The following is a 20,324-nucleotide window of genomic DNA, read 5'->3' on the forward strand; positions in this document are numbered from 1 at the left end:
AACTTAGCAACAGAAAGAAGCATATGGATGTTTGACAAGGCAACAGACCACATATTTTCAAGTTAATACCTAGAAAGCAGCTTGCCTGATTTTGCTGTTTTATTAAGCAACAGAGGATACTGTAGAAGCCTAGGGTTAGAAGAAGACTACTTGAAATGGATTCCTCAAATGATCCTTATGTTCAGCCAACTTGCTCCAAATTTTTTTCCACTGAGTATACAAGGGAGCTTGAATACTACTTGCTGAGGAAACCTCAATTACTTATTTTAAGTATCCCCTTTTAAATAAATTGAATGTAAAGTTTTAGAGGGTGCCAAATACTGTCCTTAAATATTTAAAGTGCATATCCTAGTTTCACTTCTTTCTGAAACCATTCTTTTCACTGAAACTATAAAAAAATCATTCCGCTCACTGCATTTTAATTTAACTTTAAAGAAAATGAGTATGCGTAGGGCCTAGAGACAGCGCTACTATTAAGTGCAAAAATTAGGCTTACAAAAAAATAAGTCCATAATGCTATTTTTTGTTAGTTTAAATTTCCCTGCTTGCTTACAGTTTCATAGTAATCTTCTGAAGCTGTCCATCAGCAGTTTCTTTAGATGATACTCTTGCATATTATTGCCATCCCAGTAAAGGTCAGTGTGCCTCTGCAGAAAGAAATACACCGTGCTTTCTACGGGAACAGAAACAGCCTCTGGGATATTATCTTCTGTGAATGATGTGGAGATGCCTTAAAAAGTGTTTACATTTGGGCACATTAAGCTACTATTTCCCCAAAATATTCCACAGAGAGATGGGGCACAGGAGTGAAGCAGATGTGACATGACCACTGCAAACCATCCAAGACCAGCTGGGAAGCAGCCGTTTAAAATGATCTCAATTAAAGAACCACCCACTGTCAATGGTTTGGCCAAACCAGACAGTATGGAAATTGGGAGACAGATTAGTTAAGTTGGCAGAAAGTAGTATACCCAGAATCAGTTACTCAGGATGACGTGCCAACTTAGTGCAGACAGAGTCTTGGCTAGCATGGTTAACCACCAGTGACTCTGTGATGCAAGAAAGTGCAGAGGCACATCAGCTACGCAGGGGGCTTCCCTTTGCTGCTGGTAGCCAGGGAAATTTTAAGTCCCTATAGCTCCTGCACCAACTGCAGCTGATGATGCAACTCAGGTTATTACCTATAGCTCATGAAGAGGTAGAACATAAAAATCTTGGAAGAAGCACAGATCAGTTAGAGGTCATTAACAGCAGTTAAGTGGAAACAGCTAAGGAAGAAATTGTTACTGTACAGCTGACTCTTGTTCACTGTTTCCAAGATGCATGAATAGTTTATTGGTGATACCTTGCCTTTTCCAGCCCAACATGCCCAAAACAACTGACACCTGAGGCAAACTTTTGAGCCTTGCAGGAAGTTGAGGCTGCATGTTCTACTACTCAAATGCAGACTGCCCAGCTTCAACCACCTCTGATTTATTTTCCACTGTTAACAACCATATACCCTTACTTCTTTCAAATCAAATGCACAGTCTAACTATAATTTTATACTATATCTCTAGATGCTTAACAATTTATCAAGAAAAAAATAAATCAGTTATCAATAACATAATATAAAAGTTACAGTACAACAATTCCTGGCTCTAGCAGGTTTATTTTTTTTCCTAACAAGCAGGGAAAATTTCAGACATGGATTTGGGATGTTTAAAAAAAGGAAAAGACAATGTAAACATTTTTCTCTTTTCCAAAGGAAAGTGTAGAGAAACATTTGCATTGTTGTGTACTCCAGATTTCAAGCTCTGAACACTGAAATTATAACCAGCAAACAGAACTCAAAGGAGGCAGTGCTCTGCACAAAGACCTGTACTTGCCAAGTGCAGTCAGTGATGCTTTCAGAACAAGTGAAATAACTAATAATAGCTAAGTTAGACATAGCTGTAACTCTAAAAAGCATTATCTAATTAAAAAAAAAAACAAACAAACAAAAAAGAACCCCCAAAGCCCCAAAAAGCCCCCCCAAAAAATAACCAAAAAAAAACCCCAAAACAAAGCAAAAAAAAAACAAAGATAGAAAGTTGACTGAATCTCAGTCAAACGGATGCATCTGTCTGAAATATGGACAAGATTTTTTTTTTTTCCATGAGAAACCACAGATGCCAATGCTTAAATAGTAAAAACCTACAGAAGCAGTACTACAAATACTAAATTCAACTGCAAGTTGCAAAATTCTTGTTAAAGTGTGTTCTTGCACTAGAACTCTCATCTTGGAGCCTGACTTGGCACCTCTATGGGCATGACCAAACTTCAGTTCCATCCCTTATTCCCAAACCTCTGAATTCAAACTGAGCTATTCTTTCCTCCTCCTGTCACATGTAAAGCCAGTAGCCAGAGCGCTAAGAACACAGGAAACAGATCTCTCCCATTTGCTAATTTTAGTGTGGTGGCAACCCAGTAATTCTGGAATAACAACTGAAGTCCTGCTAAGATCTGGCAGATAACCTTATTTTTTTCTACCAAGATGGCATATTAACCGTCCACTCAAACTAAGTTTGACTTTAATAAAACACTTAGAATGGCTCAGGGTTGGAAGGGACCTTAAGACCACCTAATTCCAACTGCCTGCCATGAGCAGGGCCACCTTCCACTAGACCAGGTTGCTCAAAGCTCTGTCCAACCTGGTCTTCAGCACTTCCGGGGACAGAGCAGGCCACAGCTTCTTAGGCAACCTGTTCCAGTGTCTCATCACTCTCACAGTACAGAATTTCTCATGTGTAACCTCTATCTCCCCTGTTTAAGTTTGAACCCATTACCCCTTTTCTTAGTACTGCAGTCTCTGATGAAGGGTCCCTCTCCAGTATACTGGAAAGCTGCCATGACAACTCCACGCAGCTTTCTCTTCTCCAGGCTGAACAGAGGATGTACGTAGAGGACTTGGTGTCAAAACACCAGGAATTCTGTACAATTTCCACCAGCCTGCAACATGAGTGTGTTTTCAGAAGTCTCAATACTAAGCCCACTCTCCCATAAAATAGCAAGCTTCCCCAATGCAAGGGACACGATTCAGCTTCTCCTTAAGAGACATTTATGCAATTCTACATACATTTTTGTAGATATGTCTATGTTGAATGTATACATACATATACACACATACATAAGTCCTTTTTCATGATTTTAAGAGTTACCTGTGACATAACACATACGCACACACAAAAATTACACCCATTCAGGCAACTGAGAGCCCTCCTTTCAAGAACTTGCATGCTGCACCTAGTCAGACTAAAAAGCATCTTGACAACAAAAAAACTCCACCTTCCAAGAGCAGACTTCTGTCTCACAAGCCTCCAAGCCCGTGATTAAATCAATGGCTCCTGAGCCACGAATGACTTGCCCTTGCAGTATAACGCTTGGTTGAAAACACTAAACTGTGATATGTCTCTGCAGCATAGGGTTCTCAGTGGGGATCACAATGAGAGCCACTAAGTTCAAAGATAAAAATCCAGTTCTGTCTCAATTTCTTTTCAATTTAAAAACTGGAATATTTACATAACCAACTTCTCATTCAGCAGAATATCTATTTATTGCAAAAGCTAAGACTGTGGTGACAGGTGTTTCTCAATACTTAAAAGTAACAATTTTTACGTAAGAGGTACGTATGCATACATGGAAGATAACTTAAACGCAAACAGATAAAAATGCTTACCCCCAAAGCTGGCAATCTTTGTGTGCAGCTGACAGCAACCTTCAGTTTCCAGTCTGTTTCTCCATCGAGCTGGTCAGTTCGAATGAAACATGAACCTTGAAGTTATAAAGAGACACGCTATTTTTTTAATCTCAAAAATTCAGTTTGTGTTAAAAAAAAAATAGAAAAGTAAAAATAAAGAAATTTATAACCATTTTTAAATAAACATGCCAAATATAAAAGGATTCAGATTTTGCAATGTCTGTGTGCTTTCTTCCAGGAATGCTCCAGATATCACATAATGGCAATTTTTTTCTGATAAAATTAACAATATGCCTGTTAGGAATAAGGGGGAGTGAAGTTTTCAGGTTTCTTAATAGTTTCTAAACAGGTTTCCAAATGCTATGAGCAAAAGAAATAACTTCACTGGCTGAAGCTGAAACAGGTTTCTTTTTTTTTTCTTTTCAAAATTGTGTCACTTACACAATTCCAACACAACAGAGTAACAAACTGATGCCTCTGATTCTTGTCTCTGTGCTGGTATGACATCACAAACTTCCACTGCTCATAATCTTCTGGCTTCTCTGAAACCTTTTTTTTTTTTTTTTTAATAAATCCTTAACAAGGATACTATTCTAAACCATACAGATCCCAATGTATTATACTTTAAAGAAACAACTGTCAAGGATCCCAGGCTAAAAAAGTCTGTCAACACAAGCACAGTACTTAAGGGAAGTTTATGATAGACTGATACATACTGAAGAGAATCAGCAGGATTTACAGACAGAAGATGAATATTCAAGAAACAGGAAACTGAAACCAGTGCAGAGCCTACTCTTGCTCCAGAAGCTAGCCTGAAGGGTATCAGGTCTAAAGTCGTACATAGGTTACTGATGCGATTCCAAAAAGACTGCATACTAGCATTGCAAATATGTTAAAACCCTGCAATTAGCTACAACTTCCATCTAGTTTGAAGCCTTTTAAAAAGGTGGTAAAATTTTAGCAATACACTTCACAATTGCTATGCTAAAGAAACCTTAAATATTTCTGAAGTAATCATTACAAATTCCATTATGCTACAGCCTAGCAACTGATACGCTATTGTAACTGTGTGCTATGGGTGTGAAATAAAAATAGATTTTTTTTAGTTATTTGTAAATTTTAAACAATGCATATTGACATACTTGCATATATACCCATAATTCCTTCCATAGTTCAACTAATCCAATAAAAACGAACAAAGTATTTTCATCACTAGTGGTAATATGGCAGCAATTAAAGTGAAGGAAACACTGCCAAGGGAGTTTATCCAGGTTTGAGTCCTCTTACTCAGACAAGAAGACCATGTACTAGAAGCTTTGAATCTAATAGGCAATACATCAAGAAAGTGTACCTACCAATGAACACAAAATTAAGAGAGAGATTCTTTTGTAGGACACATGGACCCTGACGTAAGGAAAATCTAACAGAATCTAATGTTTTATTCATCAAGGCCTGTAAGTTAAGCAGTTTAATGAGCTACGGGTCTGAAAGGATACGAATGAGAGAGAAGTCACCAGAACTTATATCTGACTAGAAGGCAGCGTTTTTACACAACAGCCTTGAAAGAAGCTTAACAGCTGTATTTATAGTAAGTACACAGTAAGTAAAAAAACCAACCAAACAAACAAAAACAAACAAAAAACCCCCAACTTTAAATGTTAACATAAACAGCTCTTGGAACATATGATCACAACTAAATTTCATCTAAAGCTCAGAGCTGCAAGCTGTAAAGCTGTATCTAAAGTCCTTGAGAAGCTGATTTTAAATTCTTGACAGGATTCTTCATGGATTTTCTTTTAAAAAATAAATATTATAAAGCAGTTTTTGAAGATCCCGGCAACATACACTGCCTAATAATTAAGGGTGAGATACTTAGGAACACTTAGAAATACCACAGTTCCAGTGCACTTTCTATCCGTGGCATAAATGAGCCTACTTTCCATCATACTTTTCCTGTACAAGACGTTTCATGGTTCTCTTTACCCTTCCTGTCAATGGTTGCTCTCTTCCATCAATTTCATTTAGAATTATACTATAGATCAATGCAGTTCAAGACGAGTGTAGCTCCTGTGAATGGTTGACTGCACATATATTCATTTAATAGAGCTCACACTATGACATGTATTGGCCAGCTGCATTTCCTCTCCTCTTCAGCAGTTAATTTCATCAATAACTTATCTCATAGCCTGTTTCCCTTTTATCCAGAAAAAGGGACTGCCTTCTGCCAAGTCAGCTTTCAATAATGATCACAACAGCAAAACTGAAACAATACGATCCTCTTCCTCAAATACTGCAGCACATTTTGATTATTCTATGAGGTCCAGATTTTAAACTCAGCTTAGGTAAGCTATAAACATGGGAGATTAAACATGTAATTACAACGCATGTATGAAAACAACTCTTCACTCCCACCAAGACCTTGGACCTGTAAAACACTAAACATTCCCCACTGTATATTGCATGGAAGTTAGACATATTTTCTTTACTTTTGGAAGGTATTTGAGTTACCAGTATATAAAACTTCTAATAATCAAAGTCCTCTGAAAAAACAGCTATTTGTAACTGTTTCATTTTGAAATGCTTGGAAGCATTGTCCTCTTCCCACCATCACAAACCAAAACAAAGTAGTAAAAAATGGCATTATGTACTTCAGTCAAATGTTTTAGGTAAATGTTAAAAGTCATTCACATTTCTAACCTGAATATAACATGTCGGGAAAAAACACATCTATACAGATGTCAGGAATTGCTTTTCCCTCTGAATTCAGTGGTAACTCTTGAATCTGACAATTATTTTACAGCACAAATTATTTTTTTTCCAAGTTCTCTACTGCTTAATGGAAAAGTCATTAAGTATCTTAGCTATTTACAAAAGCATAGCTGTATATATATATATAGAGAGAGAGTAACTCATAAGGCTACATATAAAAGGAAAATGAATATCAAACCTTTTACTTTGTATAGTGATGGCACTCAGATGCTTATTTCCTATAACAATAGAGTCATTCAAGATTAGTGGACAAAGCTGAACATTGTGAAACCCTCAGATTTATTTCTTTCTAGTGGAAATTCTGGAGTGAACTAGAATTTTAGGACTGATATAAGGAAATTACACTGGTTTGAAGAACTCACTCATTTATCAAAAGTAGAGCCAATGCCACATAAGCACATTTAAAATAATTTATAAGCATACGATATTTATTTAGCCTAATCAGTTGAAGATAGGCATAAATCAATATAGAGTATGCCCATGCAAGGTGCTGCCCAATAGCAACCAAACTGATTTTTAAAGCTATTTCAGTTTAAATCTGTGAAACTTGTATGCTTAGGGAAGTCCTACGACTACAATTCCATTTGTTTGCGCTCTAGCAAAAGCTCAACTATTTGAGGTCTAAGTAAATTCTTAGAGAATTTAAGATTGCTTTTCTGTGGAAAAGCAGCACCTGCAATACAAAGGAATAAAACCATTTTAAGAACCTGAAGTAACTACATAACTTTAAAATACAGGGATACATTGCTACTTGCTAACAGACTTCTTATTAATGGTTATTGAGGTACCAATAAATCTTAAATTTTTGAGATTAAAACCCATCTTTTTAAAAAGTTATTTTGTGTGTTAATGGAATACTGAACAAAAATAACATTTCAGCAGCTTTTATGATGTTTTGAAAGAGTAATACAAAAGCTCATCTATGAAGGCACTGATTTAGGGTCATGATACACTTGGCCTAGATTTGTCAAACAAAGGTACTGTGCTCAATACAGAGTAAGTAGGAAGAATCCTACTTACTCAGTGTGTGCTGGACTTAAGGCTTTAATCACAACATACATGCAGGACACATACGTGTCAAATGCTTCTGGGAATGGTTTACACTTCCAGGTGTATCACTGGTTTTGTGGGCCTGCGTACTTCTAGAAATCCTGATGAATAAAACCCTCAACAAGAATTTTCAAACTAAAGACAGGCTGTACTTGGAAAACATTGGTTGTATTTTAGCCTTAGAAAGTGCGCAAGTAAAAAAAAAGGACACCCCACCAGACCAGAAAGGGAAGCTTCTTAATGAAATAAAAAAATCAATTGTATATATAATGAGTTTTTTCTTAATTAATACTATGCATCATCATTCCTCCCTGCTTTCTTCTTCAATCATGAAGTCTTCTGGCTTTGTTTTGACAAAGAAAAGGTGGGAAAGTATGCTCATACGTAAAACACTTCCTTTCCAGGATTACCCATGTTTTTTGATTAATAGCAATGTTAAAAAATATGATCATTTTCTTGATATAAGAAGCCAAACTATCTTACTTGCCCTGTATCCAGAACTTGGTTTTCATTTCCTCACTACTAGTTCCCATCGTGGAAGAAAGATCTGAGAAAGAACCTTTAAGTCATGAGATGGAAGAGGGAGGATTCCAAATTCATAGGAAAAAACCCTATGGAACAACTTATTCTAACTAGCATTAAAAAATATCAAAGTGAATGACACATCATTACAAAAATACTTCCACACTTCTTCCCTCCACTTTTTCTGCTCTTGCTTTGAGCAACCACAGCAGATCTTGTTTTCAGCTACACCTATTTAAGCAGCACTTTACAAGTGAAATTATTTTTAAAAAGATCTCCATTTTTAGATTTCACAAGTACATTCAAATTCCTTCCACAGAGCCTGAACAGTCAAACCACACATGGTGTTTGTTACAAATGTCAATATATACAGTATAGTATATAAGAAGCCAAATCAACACCACATAGGTTCTCAAAAATGTATTTAACTTTCTTTTGGAGAACATTAACAGATTTCTGGTTCCTTTTTTTTTTTTTTTTTTTTTGCCAAGTATCAGCCAGCTTAAGAAGAGACTTGCCAGTAAGCACTAAAGAGAACTTACAGGTATAATTCAAACATGCCACTGCACACATTTTAATGTTACCTGGTGCTGAAAATGCATCAAAGGGAAGCAGCTACGATTTAGTTGTATACAGCAGATATAGAGGAATGTGCATATTTTACAAGCATATTAAACACCAAGCACCCCAGTCTTAAAAAGGTATTGTTTTGTCCGCATAAATGCAGTGCTGAATTCCACACTCTATAGATATATCATCAAAAAAAAAAAACAACTGTAGAGTGTGCGCACTTGAACTAGCCTAAAAATTAAATTACATTTACTTTCTATAGTATGTAGCTGGTAAGAATTCGTGTCAGTTATTCTTAGCATTAATGCTAAGCCACCACTACACGTCTGGGTTCTTCTCAGTCAAATCTAAATAAAATTATGTCTGCCTTCTCTCTCAAGAGCTGTATCCAATGAATTTTTTACAAATGAGAACAACAGCTACAACTAATGCCTTTCAAGCCCCAGCAAAACTGAATTATTAAATCTGTCTGCCTATATCCTATTACAGCCTACTTATGAATACTTGATTTTATTTTGTATAATTGACAACAGTTGTCAGGAAAGGAAGGTTTTAACGGCAATCAAATTAAGATCAACTGGTATAAGTGTCACATTGAAGAGCGTGTGTCAAGTGTTGATGAATTAATTGATGGGTCGCTGAGAAACAGGGCACATGGAACTGTGGTGTCATAAGCAGCTATATATTGTCTAGTAATATTACCAGCCTTTCTGCTTTAGGTCAAAAGCACTGAAAGAGATAGGTTACTAGAATATACACAACAAAAGAAAAATGGACTTTGACTTTGCACACCTAACACCAGATCATTTACGAACAACTTAATTTTTAAATCATTTATATTACTTAAGTGACTATGTGCATGAAAATTTTAAACTGATGACAAGATGAATAGCAGCACCAAGATAACATATTGAGTACAGAGTTTCATTTACCACTATGACAAGAAGCTTTCAATTATGATAGCTTCTAAGAAGAAAAAAAAAATAAAAGCAGACACCTGCAGCATCCCAAACATTTAAACTACAATGTCATCACATAGGATGCAATAAAAAAATTTAGTGGTATTTAAACACAACTGATTAAATTAGTTTTAAAGCATTAATTTCTCTTAAGACCATGAAAGAATTGTGTGTACTTGAGATATTTGATCTGAATTAAGAAACCGATGAAGCAATTGATTAATTGGAATTTAAGCCATCAGTCACTGGATCCATCAACAGATTCATTTACATTCTAAACAATCAACTGATGGTCTTATAGGATACCATGTATTAATACACAGTCAATATGATACCCCTAAACTCATCACAGATCCTTATTGACAAGCACACAGATGCTTTTAATCCAAGCCTGATCACACTGCATCTTTTTTGAATTGCTATATTGATTCAGTACGCTTTAGGAATTTTTACTTCTATTTTTGTTAAAAACAATATGGAACTCTCTTATGTATAGCAAACAATGGTCTGAATTAAAAAAAAACAAACAAACAAGAAGCAAACAAAAAACCCCTACATTTATTCACACTTACATTCTCTCAAATTTTAACCTACTGATTTATCTTGAGATATACAGAATATTTTAAAACATTAATTTTTATCTTTTCAATTTAAAAGAATTTGATGCACCACTTTGTTCCATTATTCTTCTGTTATGTACTAGTAATTTCTTTTGAGAAACCCAGCAATACAGAAAAAAGATAATGTGAATTATTTGCATCTTCAGTTTAATAATTAAATCCAAAACTCTGGCACACAGAATGCTTAGAACACTGAAAAAAATCCTTATGTTTAAGATAAATAAAAAAAGTGAAGGAGGCCAACATACCTCTTTAGAATGATGTGAAAATCAGAACTGTACTTGGCAGATGCCAAGTTTACCATTACATTTTAATACCAGAATATTTTTCACTGACACTACTCTCTGTGCATTTGCTTAGTCTGCTATTCTAGTTGTTTTTAACACTACAAGAACAAGAAAAACCTATGGTGATCTATCCCATGAATGATCCAAACATATCATGATTAAAGTCCAAAAACCTTGAGAATATTTTCAGCCTTGCTTACTCATTTGTAAACCAGTTTTGCTCATTTATTCAGTCATAATTTCTACATACATTAGTATTAGAAGCATGTTGCTCAACAACCAGCAGATGATACACCTTCCTTCAAATGAATCAAGGATAAAAGTATTTTCCAGAAGGAATTGTAACACAGTCAGAGAAAAACCCCTACCTAGTGTAACCTACTACAGCAAGCTAATTTCACTGAGATTACAGGCTATGATACAAAATATACTGCCCACCTCAATAGGTAGAAGTGATGAAACTGAACCTTCAGCAACTATAGAGGTCTTTCAGCACAAAAGTGGCTCCACTGCAAACCATTTTAAGGCCCCACTAAAACAGGAAAATAGTCTAACAGAGATATTCCATGAACACAGTGCTATTCCATGAACACCATCCAATTTGATATTATCTGAATCATTCTTCTCGTCCAAGTTCTGCTGGCATTTTCCATTTCTGCCCTTAACACACAATGCTCATCTGGCCCTCGCAGAAAAACATTCCTGTTTGCAAATGTGAAGTTGGTTCTTATTTAAAATGTATTATAGAATTATTCCAAGTGCAAGCACTGCTTAAAGATTCAGTAGGCTCCTTCTTGAATGTACAGTCAGATATGCAGTAGTTATATTATACAGAACAATAATACCACAACAGAAACTGAATCTCAAATTAGGAATTTTTAACCAGCTTTCCTTTTTTTTTTTTTTTTGACTTAAATTTCAGTAAAAAAAGATCAAGATCAATTCAGTACATTTTCTGATCCCAATACAAAGCACGTATTAACATTGATGCCACAAGCAAAGGTTCGAAACATTCAAAATATTTTAAGATGATTGACTACACAGGCTCACTGATTTGAAAGCTCTGACAGCACAGGAGAACTCACTCTCCCCATCCACATCCCTAACACATTTATTTCTAAAGCCCAAAAATACAAAAAATACATATGCATATACACCTCAAAGAGGAGAGACCCTGTAGTTAATGTAAGGAACATTTTGTCTCCTGGTGAAAGCAGAGCTCACAAGCAAACAGAGGAGGTTGAGAAAAACATACGGCCAAATATACCAGCATCCATTGAATGCACATTCAGTCTTGGAAGATTTTAGCAGCAGAAACAGTAATCAACTTGAAGGACATGTCATTAAATTAGGAGGAGCAGGAATCAAAGCCTTAGTATCTCATAAAGTTTAAACACAGAAAAAGTACAAGTCCGAGGAGCTGACAAAACTGTTGGATTACAATAGGCACGTGAAAAACAAGAGGATAAATCCTTGATTTAAAATTTATCAGCATATTCTCCTTTACCAAACAGGAGTCAGGGAAGAAGCATCAGACCCAGCTGCAAAGATTTATCACTGGTCTTCATTACAGCAAAAAGCAGAGGATTTCTATTTTTTTCTAATTTCTTTTTAATTGTCAGACAGAGGAAGGTTGTGTAAAGCTACATGAACACCTGCAATCAGAACTGTAACTAAGGAAGTTAAATATTTCAGCTAAATTCCACATGACAAAGAGCAACAACAGCATGGCAACATGGGCCATAGCAATTGTATGGAGAATCCTGTGCCACCCTTAACTGCGTACGCCTTACAAGGCAAGCTGCTTCATGTCTGCTGTTTTACTACTGGAAGGAGAGCTGCCCAATTAAAGTAGTTCAAGCCTACATAAGCTTCCATTCCAACTCCAGCCAGCCACACATCTTAAGCCCCACATGAAAGTCAGAATCTGATGTGCAAGCTATCCTTATAAATACATTAAGATTGATTTGAGGAGCATTTCTAAATTTTTATTGAAACTTTAAAACTACTGCAAGATCAATCCTCATTAGACCTAATAATCAAAACTTCATAGGTTATGCAGAAATTGCTTTTTCATAATGAAAGTGAGGACCACCAGGAGGTATTTTCCAATTGTTACAAAGATCTCTCAAGTGAATGCTAACAGCTTGTCTAGTAAAGCCTTCAGGTAAGGAAAAAAACCCCACAGAAACAACAGAAAAAGAAAACCCACAAAAAAACAAAACCCCCCAAACCAAGACTAAACAATCTACTAGAATTTTGAAAAAAGGTGACACTTTTTTAAAAAACCATAATGCATGGCATCAATCTTATGAACACACACATTACAGGAAACATTATAAACTGCTTCCATGCAAGGAATTCTTGAACCAAACTCCTGCAAGTTTTTAATTTTCAAAGCCTTCAACAACCTATTCACAGTCTATCAGCTCTGAATTTACATATAGTTTGTTTGCCTGACTTGCCCTGCCTCTGACATCTGCTTCGATGATTTTCACCTTCAGCTTTTCCAAGCTGCTTCCCAAAATTGGCAGAACTGTTTGGGAGTTCAAGCAACTGCTAACTCTGCCAAGCCACTAAATGCCCTAAAATTCTAGGAAAATATATTACTACTGGACAGTGGGAACAGGCAAATATATACCTAGCACAATACACAGTCTCCCTACAGATAAAGGTTAACTCTTTTTTTTTTTTTAAATACAAAAAATAAAGAAATAGTAAGTATTTATTTGTTACTGCTTATTTTGCTAAAATCCAATAAAAAACATGCATTGACCTAGTCACCCTACTATGCATAGAAAATATAAGAAAATAATTAGGGAATGAAGTATACGATGATGTTTTCTAATAACGTTTTACTACATAATTTTACATCAGTAATAGAGAGTAATGCTATTAGGAGCTTAATGCTTGCTGAAGACCTCCTCCTTCCACTACAGAACACTCATACTATCTGACTGTACTTTAAACAAGTAACTGATCACACAGAATCAGTATTACTCAGTGGCTTAAAGTAGATACCAAAACATTTCAAGCCCAAATTAAATCAAATGTTAAAAACGGAATAGGAACTGAAGCACAGAAACAGATTAAAGTATTTTGGACAGATTGTTGGCAGCTACTCATGCCCTAAAGATAAACTTTTATCTGGCCGTATGTGCAAAACTTAATTCTAGTCATTTATCATTCTCTATAGCAATAGATTTTGAAAGCATTTTAAGTTGCCAGACAGGTAGAGATTATAATGCTCGTTTGCTAAGCACAACAGAAAATTCCAGAATGTGTGAAAAATGCAAGTCCTTCAACCTTACTATTCTGCAGCAATTGCTTTCATAAAAAGATAAAAAGTGACATCAGTTGTGCAACTGAATTCCAAACTGACGTTTTTTCCTTTGGTCTGATTTTCAACTATCTGAAGTTCCAGAACAGAGTGGGGCCCAGACAATTAAGCTGTTTGCAGAACACTTCTTCCTAACTGTCCAGAACAGATAGATACTGCTTACATCACCTTTATTATATTTTTACTTGCAGGGAGAGGGTGCAAAGACTAAGCCAGGCTGTTTTCAGTGGTGTCCAGTGACATGACCAGAGGCAATGGGCACAGACTGAAACACAGGATGCTCCTTGAGCCTCAGGAAACAAAAAACCACTATTTTTTAACCATGAGGATAAACAAGCACTGCCACAGCTTGCACAGAGAGACTATGAAATTTCTCTCCTTGGAGGTATTAAAAAGTTGTTCGGACATGGTCCTAGGGAACCATGTCTAGGTGGCCCTGCTTGAACAGGGGTGTTGGACCAGATGATGTCTAAAGATGACTTCCAACCTCAACCATCCTGTGTTCCTGAGGCACCATCTTAAGTATTCACATAGGTAAGGCCAAAACAATGTAACACAGACCTCAAAAATACCACACATAACAATTATGCTATTGGCATTACCTTGCAAGGTATTAAAAGGTCTTCATAGTCAAAAGATTGTGAGAACTTGTAATGATTTCTCATTTCCCTATTGCTTCCATTACAATAGGTGTAGTGGTATACATAACAATATTTAGAATGTCCACACCAGTAAGTTACTGTAATACTCGATTTAAAGACATACAACAACAAAACAAACAAAACAAAAACAAAACAAAAAAAATGTTTATTATTATGATTTGTGCTCACAGCAGTGGAACTGATCAGTGGGAGCTGCTCTCTCTAGAGTATTACATTTATTTGCCAGTTTGGTAGTTACTGAAGACTACAGAAGCTTGTATACTAAAATGTATTTGTGGACCTTATTTTACTAGACTTCTACCTTTACAGTTATTAAAAACTTTTATCAGTTTGTTAGAAGAGCAATATCTTAATGCAGTACTCCATCTCTTAGGAAAACTATTTTTTTCCAGAAGTAGTGGCTATTATTCTACATCAGATCAAGTGTCTGCCAAAAATTCTAAGTCTGTACAACTGACAGATATACAAGGTTCAAATGCTATGGTCAGGAACGTTGAAGTAGAAGCAATTCCACTTTACCCTTTGGAAACTCAATTTCTAACAGAAAAAGCTGAAAAGTAAACCCAGCTCTACTTTTCATACCATCACAAAGCATTCTCTGTGATAAGGGGGGACCACAGGAGCAAGAAGAAGGGCCAAGATTCTTATTCTCCTAAAAAGCTTATAACAAAACAAGTAACAGCATTATGGATCAGCCTGTCATAGGCCTAAACAGCTAGCAGCAATACGTAACACAAGCAATTCTTCATAGTCCTATCATCTATGGAGCATGCCACAAGCCCAAAAGGCAGTTATCCCTTGGCTATTCCAAATGCAGAGGCTTCAGCAAATAGCTCACACAGCCCTATTTTCATGCACAGTATTATTCTTCCAGGCCATCTTTCTCCCAGTAACGATCAACTTGTGGCTAATTTCAACCAGGAAGGGCAGACCAAAGATCTTAAGGATCTGAACTTATATAAAGACAAGTTTTATAAAAACATACACTAGATTTTCATGAAGGAGCAGATGCAGTTCATATCAGAACACCTTTGTGTGTTAGTACAGAAATACCTGACCTGGACTTGAAGCCAGTCACTCAACCAAGGCACTAGCACAAGGCACAACTAAGGCAGAAGACAAGGATTTTAGCTTAGAGAAGGAAAAGGTTTATCTTTGATATTTTATTTCTGCTTACAAACATAGTAGCTTTGATAACACTCCCATACCACTGAAGTCATCAACACCTGCTTCAGTTGGCAGTTCCTGTGGACAACTATAAAGTTATACTATGATTTCTGGAATGCCCTGCCTAGCTTTTTGATCTATGATTAAGATGGCATATAGAAAATAAAATGTAGAGAAGCATGCCAAGCAATTTAAGGAAACACCTGAAAACTATGTTAAAGGCCACTTAGGATCTAGCTTAATTTCAGTAAGGGAGATTTCCATTGGTGTAACACAATTTACATAACAGCTTTCCACTAAAGCAGTCAGTTGGTTTTGGCATGATGCCTGCTTATACACCAAAAGAAAATAATCTTAAATCATCTATTGCAGCCGGCTCAGCATGAACATTTCCTTTAATCTGGTGGAAGGCTGATAAATGGGACACATCTTCCAAATAGCTTGCCATCTCTGCCGTATGTAATGAGCAAAACCAAGATTCAGCTTTAACACACACACACCCCCCTTTCGAAGTATATGTAAGCCAAACGTATTATTCCAGGTTTTTTACTCTTTTTTTTTTTTTTTTTTGAAGCCAATGAAGATCTTGTGGAAACCTCTGTTATATGAGGAGTCTGACAGCAGCAAAGAATTCACATCTGAGAACTGATTTCCACCACCTTCATCCCCCGGGGAAGTAGTCCTAACTCTAAAACTCAAACAGCCATCTAGCTACCTCTATTTATGAAAGAGAGCAATACTGACATCACAAATTGTCAAACATGGCTACAAAACACAGACCCACTTATGTTATTCTTTAGGCTAACTTTTCTAAAAGTCTGTCTGAAAAACATAGGAATCTAAAAAATAAAATACATAAATACAATTAGCGTCAAGTCATTAGATTGTTTGAAGACACTTCAGCTAAAAGACAAAGTAAAAATAAAGATATCTAATAAGAATTCAGTTTTATCAAAATAAGTTTGAGTCTCTGAGATTCAGCTTCTATAATGCAGAGTTAGAAGTATCCTAAAAAAAAAAAAAAATCAACATTCCTAAAAGTGTGGGAAGTGGAAGGAGAGCCCACGCCATTGCCTCATTTCTTCCATAGCACCACAGTTGCATAAAAAGAAGCCAAAACAGTTTTAGGCTGAACTTTGTAAACTACCCATTTATAACTCAAACTGCTTCTTTTTCTGACTGAAGATACATGATACTGCAGTACTGAAGACTACATTACATAGTGTAAATATTGAAGTTGGAAAATAGTACTTTACCACAGAAGCAGCTACAGGGTATGTTGGATTTTAAGATTATTTCAAACTCTTTGTTTTACTCTTTATAGATTTATAGTAACAAGTTATAGTTAAACTGTTTTATTGCAGAGAAGATAAAATAAAATTACATATAGAACATAAAACCATGCAAAAACTAATGTGTTTTACAAAGTACTTAAAGTGCCAACTATAAATTAAACCATAAATCAGTCAAAACTGCAGCATCCAGGAAGAAACAACTACAGATGCAAGTGTTCACTCTTTTAGTCAAAAAACAATTACTGCCATATGCTTGAAGTTCAGAGTTTTTTTTCTTTTTTGAGTTTCATTATCCCCCCCAGTTTGTTTTGTTTTTTAAAAAGTGCAACACCAATATAACTACCTAACCTGTTGTATTTTCAATGGTAAAAATCACATTCCACCATTCCACATGTAGCATAAGTATATGTAAAATATACTGTAAAACTGATAGCAGAAATCTGGGAAGATTTTACTCAATTTGTTCTTTATTCACCTTACGTTATAATGAATATTCACACAGTAGGTACACAACTCTTTCAAATTGTTCATAAGCATTTTTCAATATTGATTATGGAAAGCCTACTGTAACAACATGATAAACTTCTAAGATAAGTAGTTTTATTTTCTAGATAGCAATCTGACAGAGCTTCTTACAGGAAAATTGACATTCCAAGAAAGGTGATTGAAGTAGACTTGATGGAATTTACTTTCAAAATTGTTATTCTTCACACATTTCTGATGTAGGGATGCACCCTCTTCACCTTCCCCATCTATATCTTGACAAAGAGATAGATTTATACTAACTCCGGTCCTTCAAGATTTACTATTCATATACATTCCAATCAAGACACAGAGGTACCCTGTGCAGATGCATTTCTGGCTTGTATTGTTTATTGACAACCATACCTGTACCATACCCTTCAACTAACGGTACTACAGGGAGGGGAGGCCACACAGTGCCTTACAACCTCACAAACAGAATCCAGGAATTTAAGAATTAACAGGGAGGAAAACATGCTACAGTGCAGATATGAAAATATGTAATTTATGAACTTGTTTTGCTGCAAGCTAGGCAACTGTCTCATCTTATTCTTGTTCATTTATTCCAGCAGTGACAATGCATCTGATGTAAACTGCTGTGACGATCCTAGCTAAGGACAGCAAGCTAGCTCTCACCAGACAGTTTTTGATGCTCCTTCAAGATACTCGATACGCATGGAGTTCCCTAGTAAACACTAGGAAAATTTTGGATCAACACACACTGACCTTCCACCACTTACATACTGCATGCAAGCAGCCTAGTTTAAAAGCAACTCTTCTATGGGCACAGAAGTCCTCCTACTTTTCTACCAGCTGTGATTTCAGCTGAAACAGTTTTACAGTCAGCAGGAAAAGACAACTGCGAGTAGACCCAACACCCAACATTATCAATCCTTTTATAATCATGCTTGATCCAAGAAATTTGAGTTGTCAATTGTTTTAATAAAACACAGTACTGTGGGAGGGAATAAAGAGAAATGGCCACGTATCCTGAACGAGAGTGGTTAACCAAGACAGCGATGATATACAGACCATTAGGAAACTTTGTCAGTCCAGACCAGTTATAGATGATCTAGTGCATCTAATCAGCATTTGGAAGTCATTAGGAAGACACAGTAACCATATACAGTAATTTCTTTCAGCAAATATATAGCTCTAGTAGGGTTCTGCAGGCTATCAGAAATATTCTGTGTTCTTTTGCAAATGATCTCTGCAAATTTAGACTTTTATCTGAAGTATATGATAGAATTCCAGTGCCACAGCGCAATACTAAGTGCCAGTAATACAGGGTTTACCAATACCACAGCTATTAGCTTTTTGAAATTTAGTGCTGTCTGACAAATATCAGACAGCTCTTCAGGATCTGAAGAGAAATGGTAATATAAAGCAGGGAAACTCATTGGAGTTACAGAGGGGGCATCTAATAGTGATTTCTAAACTTTAATCAAAACAACTGTAATTTATAGGGTTCCTATAAAGGAGATACTTGTTTCTCAAAGATTAAGAGTACTCCCCTATCACTATATGAACAGAAACAGAACTAAAAAGAAGTACTTTTCTTTCTCTCACTCAGCAAGATATTTGTGGGGCTTTCTAACTGATCAAAAAGGCAGTATTATTTCTAAGTGAAAAAAAAAACCAAACAAACAAAACAACAACTCAGTTATTTCAGGGTTTTATATCATTGCAATAGACCTTTTTAAAAAATATTTTAATTTCACATATTAGTAGTTTAAGATTTCAGTTCTTTTCAATTTAATAAATGAAATACAACCAGTGACATTTAAATGTGTTGCAAGATAATGATTTACAACTAACCACTTAAAATACTTTCAGGTCACCTAAAACAAAACCAATCTTTTCACTATAAACTAGTCTTACTATTTATTTTACCTAAATATTTTGTAACAACAATTCACAAAAATCATCTCTTTGGAGGAATGTATCTATAATGTCATGTTCATAGTAAGATCTCTCCTGTTTTACAGTCCAAGCATACTGCATTTCTCATATGTGCACTCTCTCCCATTAATCTCAGGAAGGCAGATTTCCTATCATCAATCTAGTGATCACTTGAAACTGACCACAATGCACAACCTAAAATTTTACTGAAACCACAAACTTATCACTTATATACCAATCTGAATTATCAAAACATACCAGTTTTTTCCGATGTTCTGAGAAACACCATGTCAGATGGGATTCGTTGGTTCTGAAGAGAAAGGAAAAAAAGGTGTACTTTTCGTAAGCAGGAAAAAAAAAACCAGTAAATTCCAATCAAATGTCCAGTAAAATCTATCACCAAAAGGTCACACTTGGATTGAAACTCAATTAAAATAGGATTGCTCACAGTACTTCACATTCAGCATTTGCAGTTCAGAAATCAATATTTTCGAAAAATATACAATAAGCAAACAACAGTTAATCCTTTCAGATGCTCTTTATAAGTGAATCATAAATACCTAAAGAACTACAACAGATTTACATTTTCTTGACTGAAAGCAGTCATTTAAGAATATCTAACTGAAGTATTTAAAAAATAGTTTCAGCAACTCTTGACACTTGGCGTATATAATAGAAAAAAATGAAATTTAACACATCTGCTTTGGCACTCAAGTTGCAAACATGTAGCAAGTATTCTCCTCTCTCCCAAAACACACAAACACACACATAAGAAACACTAACTCAGAGAACAGCATTTTCCTATTCCACATCTATAAACACTTCATTTACAGAGACAAAAATGAAATAATTTTTCTTCTCCCTATCTAATGCACAGAGCCACATGCACAGTCAGATGCATGTGCACACCTGTTCTGCCATTTCCTTTTCAAGCACACAAC

At 35.7% G+C, this 20,324-nt stretch overlaps 1 protein-coding gene across 6 annotated transcripts in view; it reads right to left on the reverse strand.

The window, feature by feature from the left end:
* ATP9B (ATPase phospholipid transporting 9B (putative)) overlaps positions 1-20,324 on the reverse strand; it is a 167,526-nt gene that overhangs the window by 96,013 nt on the left and 51,189 nt on the right. For all 6 annotated transcript variants that reach the window (XM_061346370.1, XM_061346367.1, XM_061346366.1 and 3 more), the window contains 2 exons: positions 19,642-19,693; positions 3,698-3,792 (listed from right to left, as the gene is read on the reverse strand). In XM_061346370.1, the coding sequence (XP_061202354.1) occupies positions 3,698-3,792; positions 19,642-19,693 (147 nt within the window). The remainder of the gene's footprint in view (positions 1-3,697; positions 3,793-19,641; positions 19,694-20,324) is intronic.

This window comes from Neopsephotus bourkii, unplaced genomic scaffold, assembly GCF_033783945.1.
Source record: "Neopsephotus bourkii isolate Nb327-2 ecotype Australia unplaced genomic scaffold, CSIRO-AGI_Nbou_v1 NB_272, whole genome shotgun sequence".
Classification (NCBI taxonomy): Eukaryota; Metazoa; Chordata; class Aves; order Psittaciformes; family Psittacidae; genus Neopsephotus; species Neopsephotus bourkii.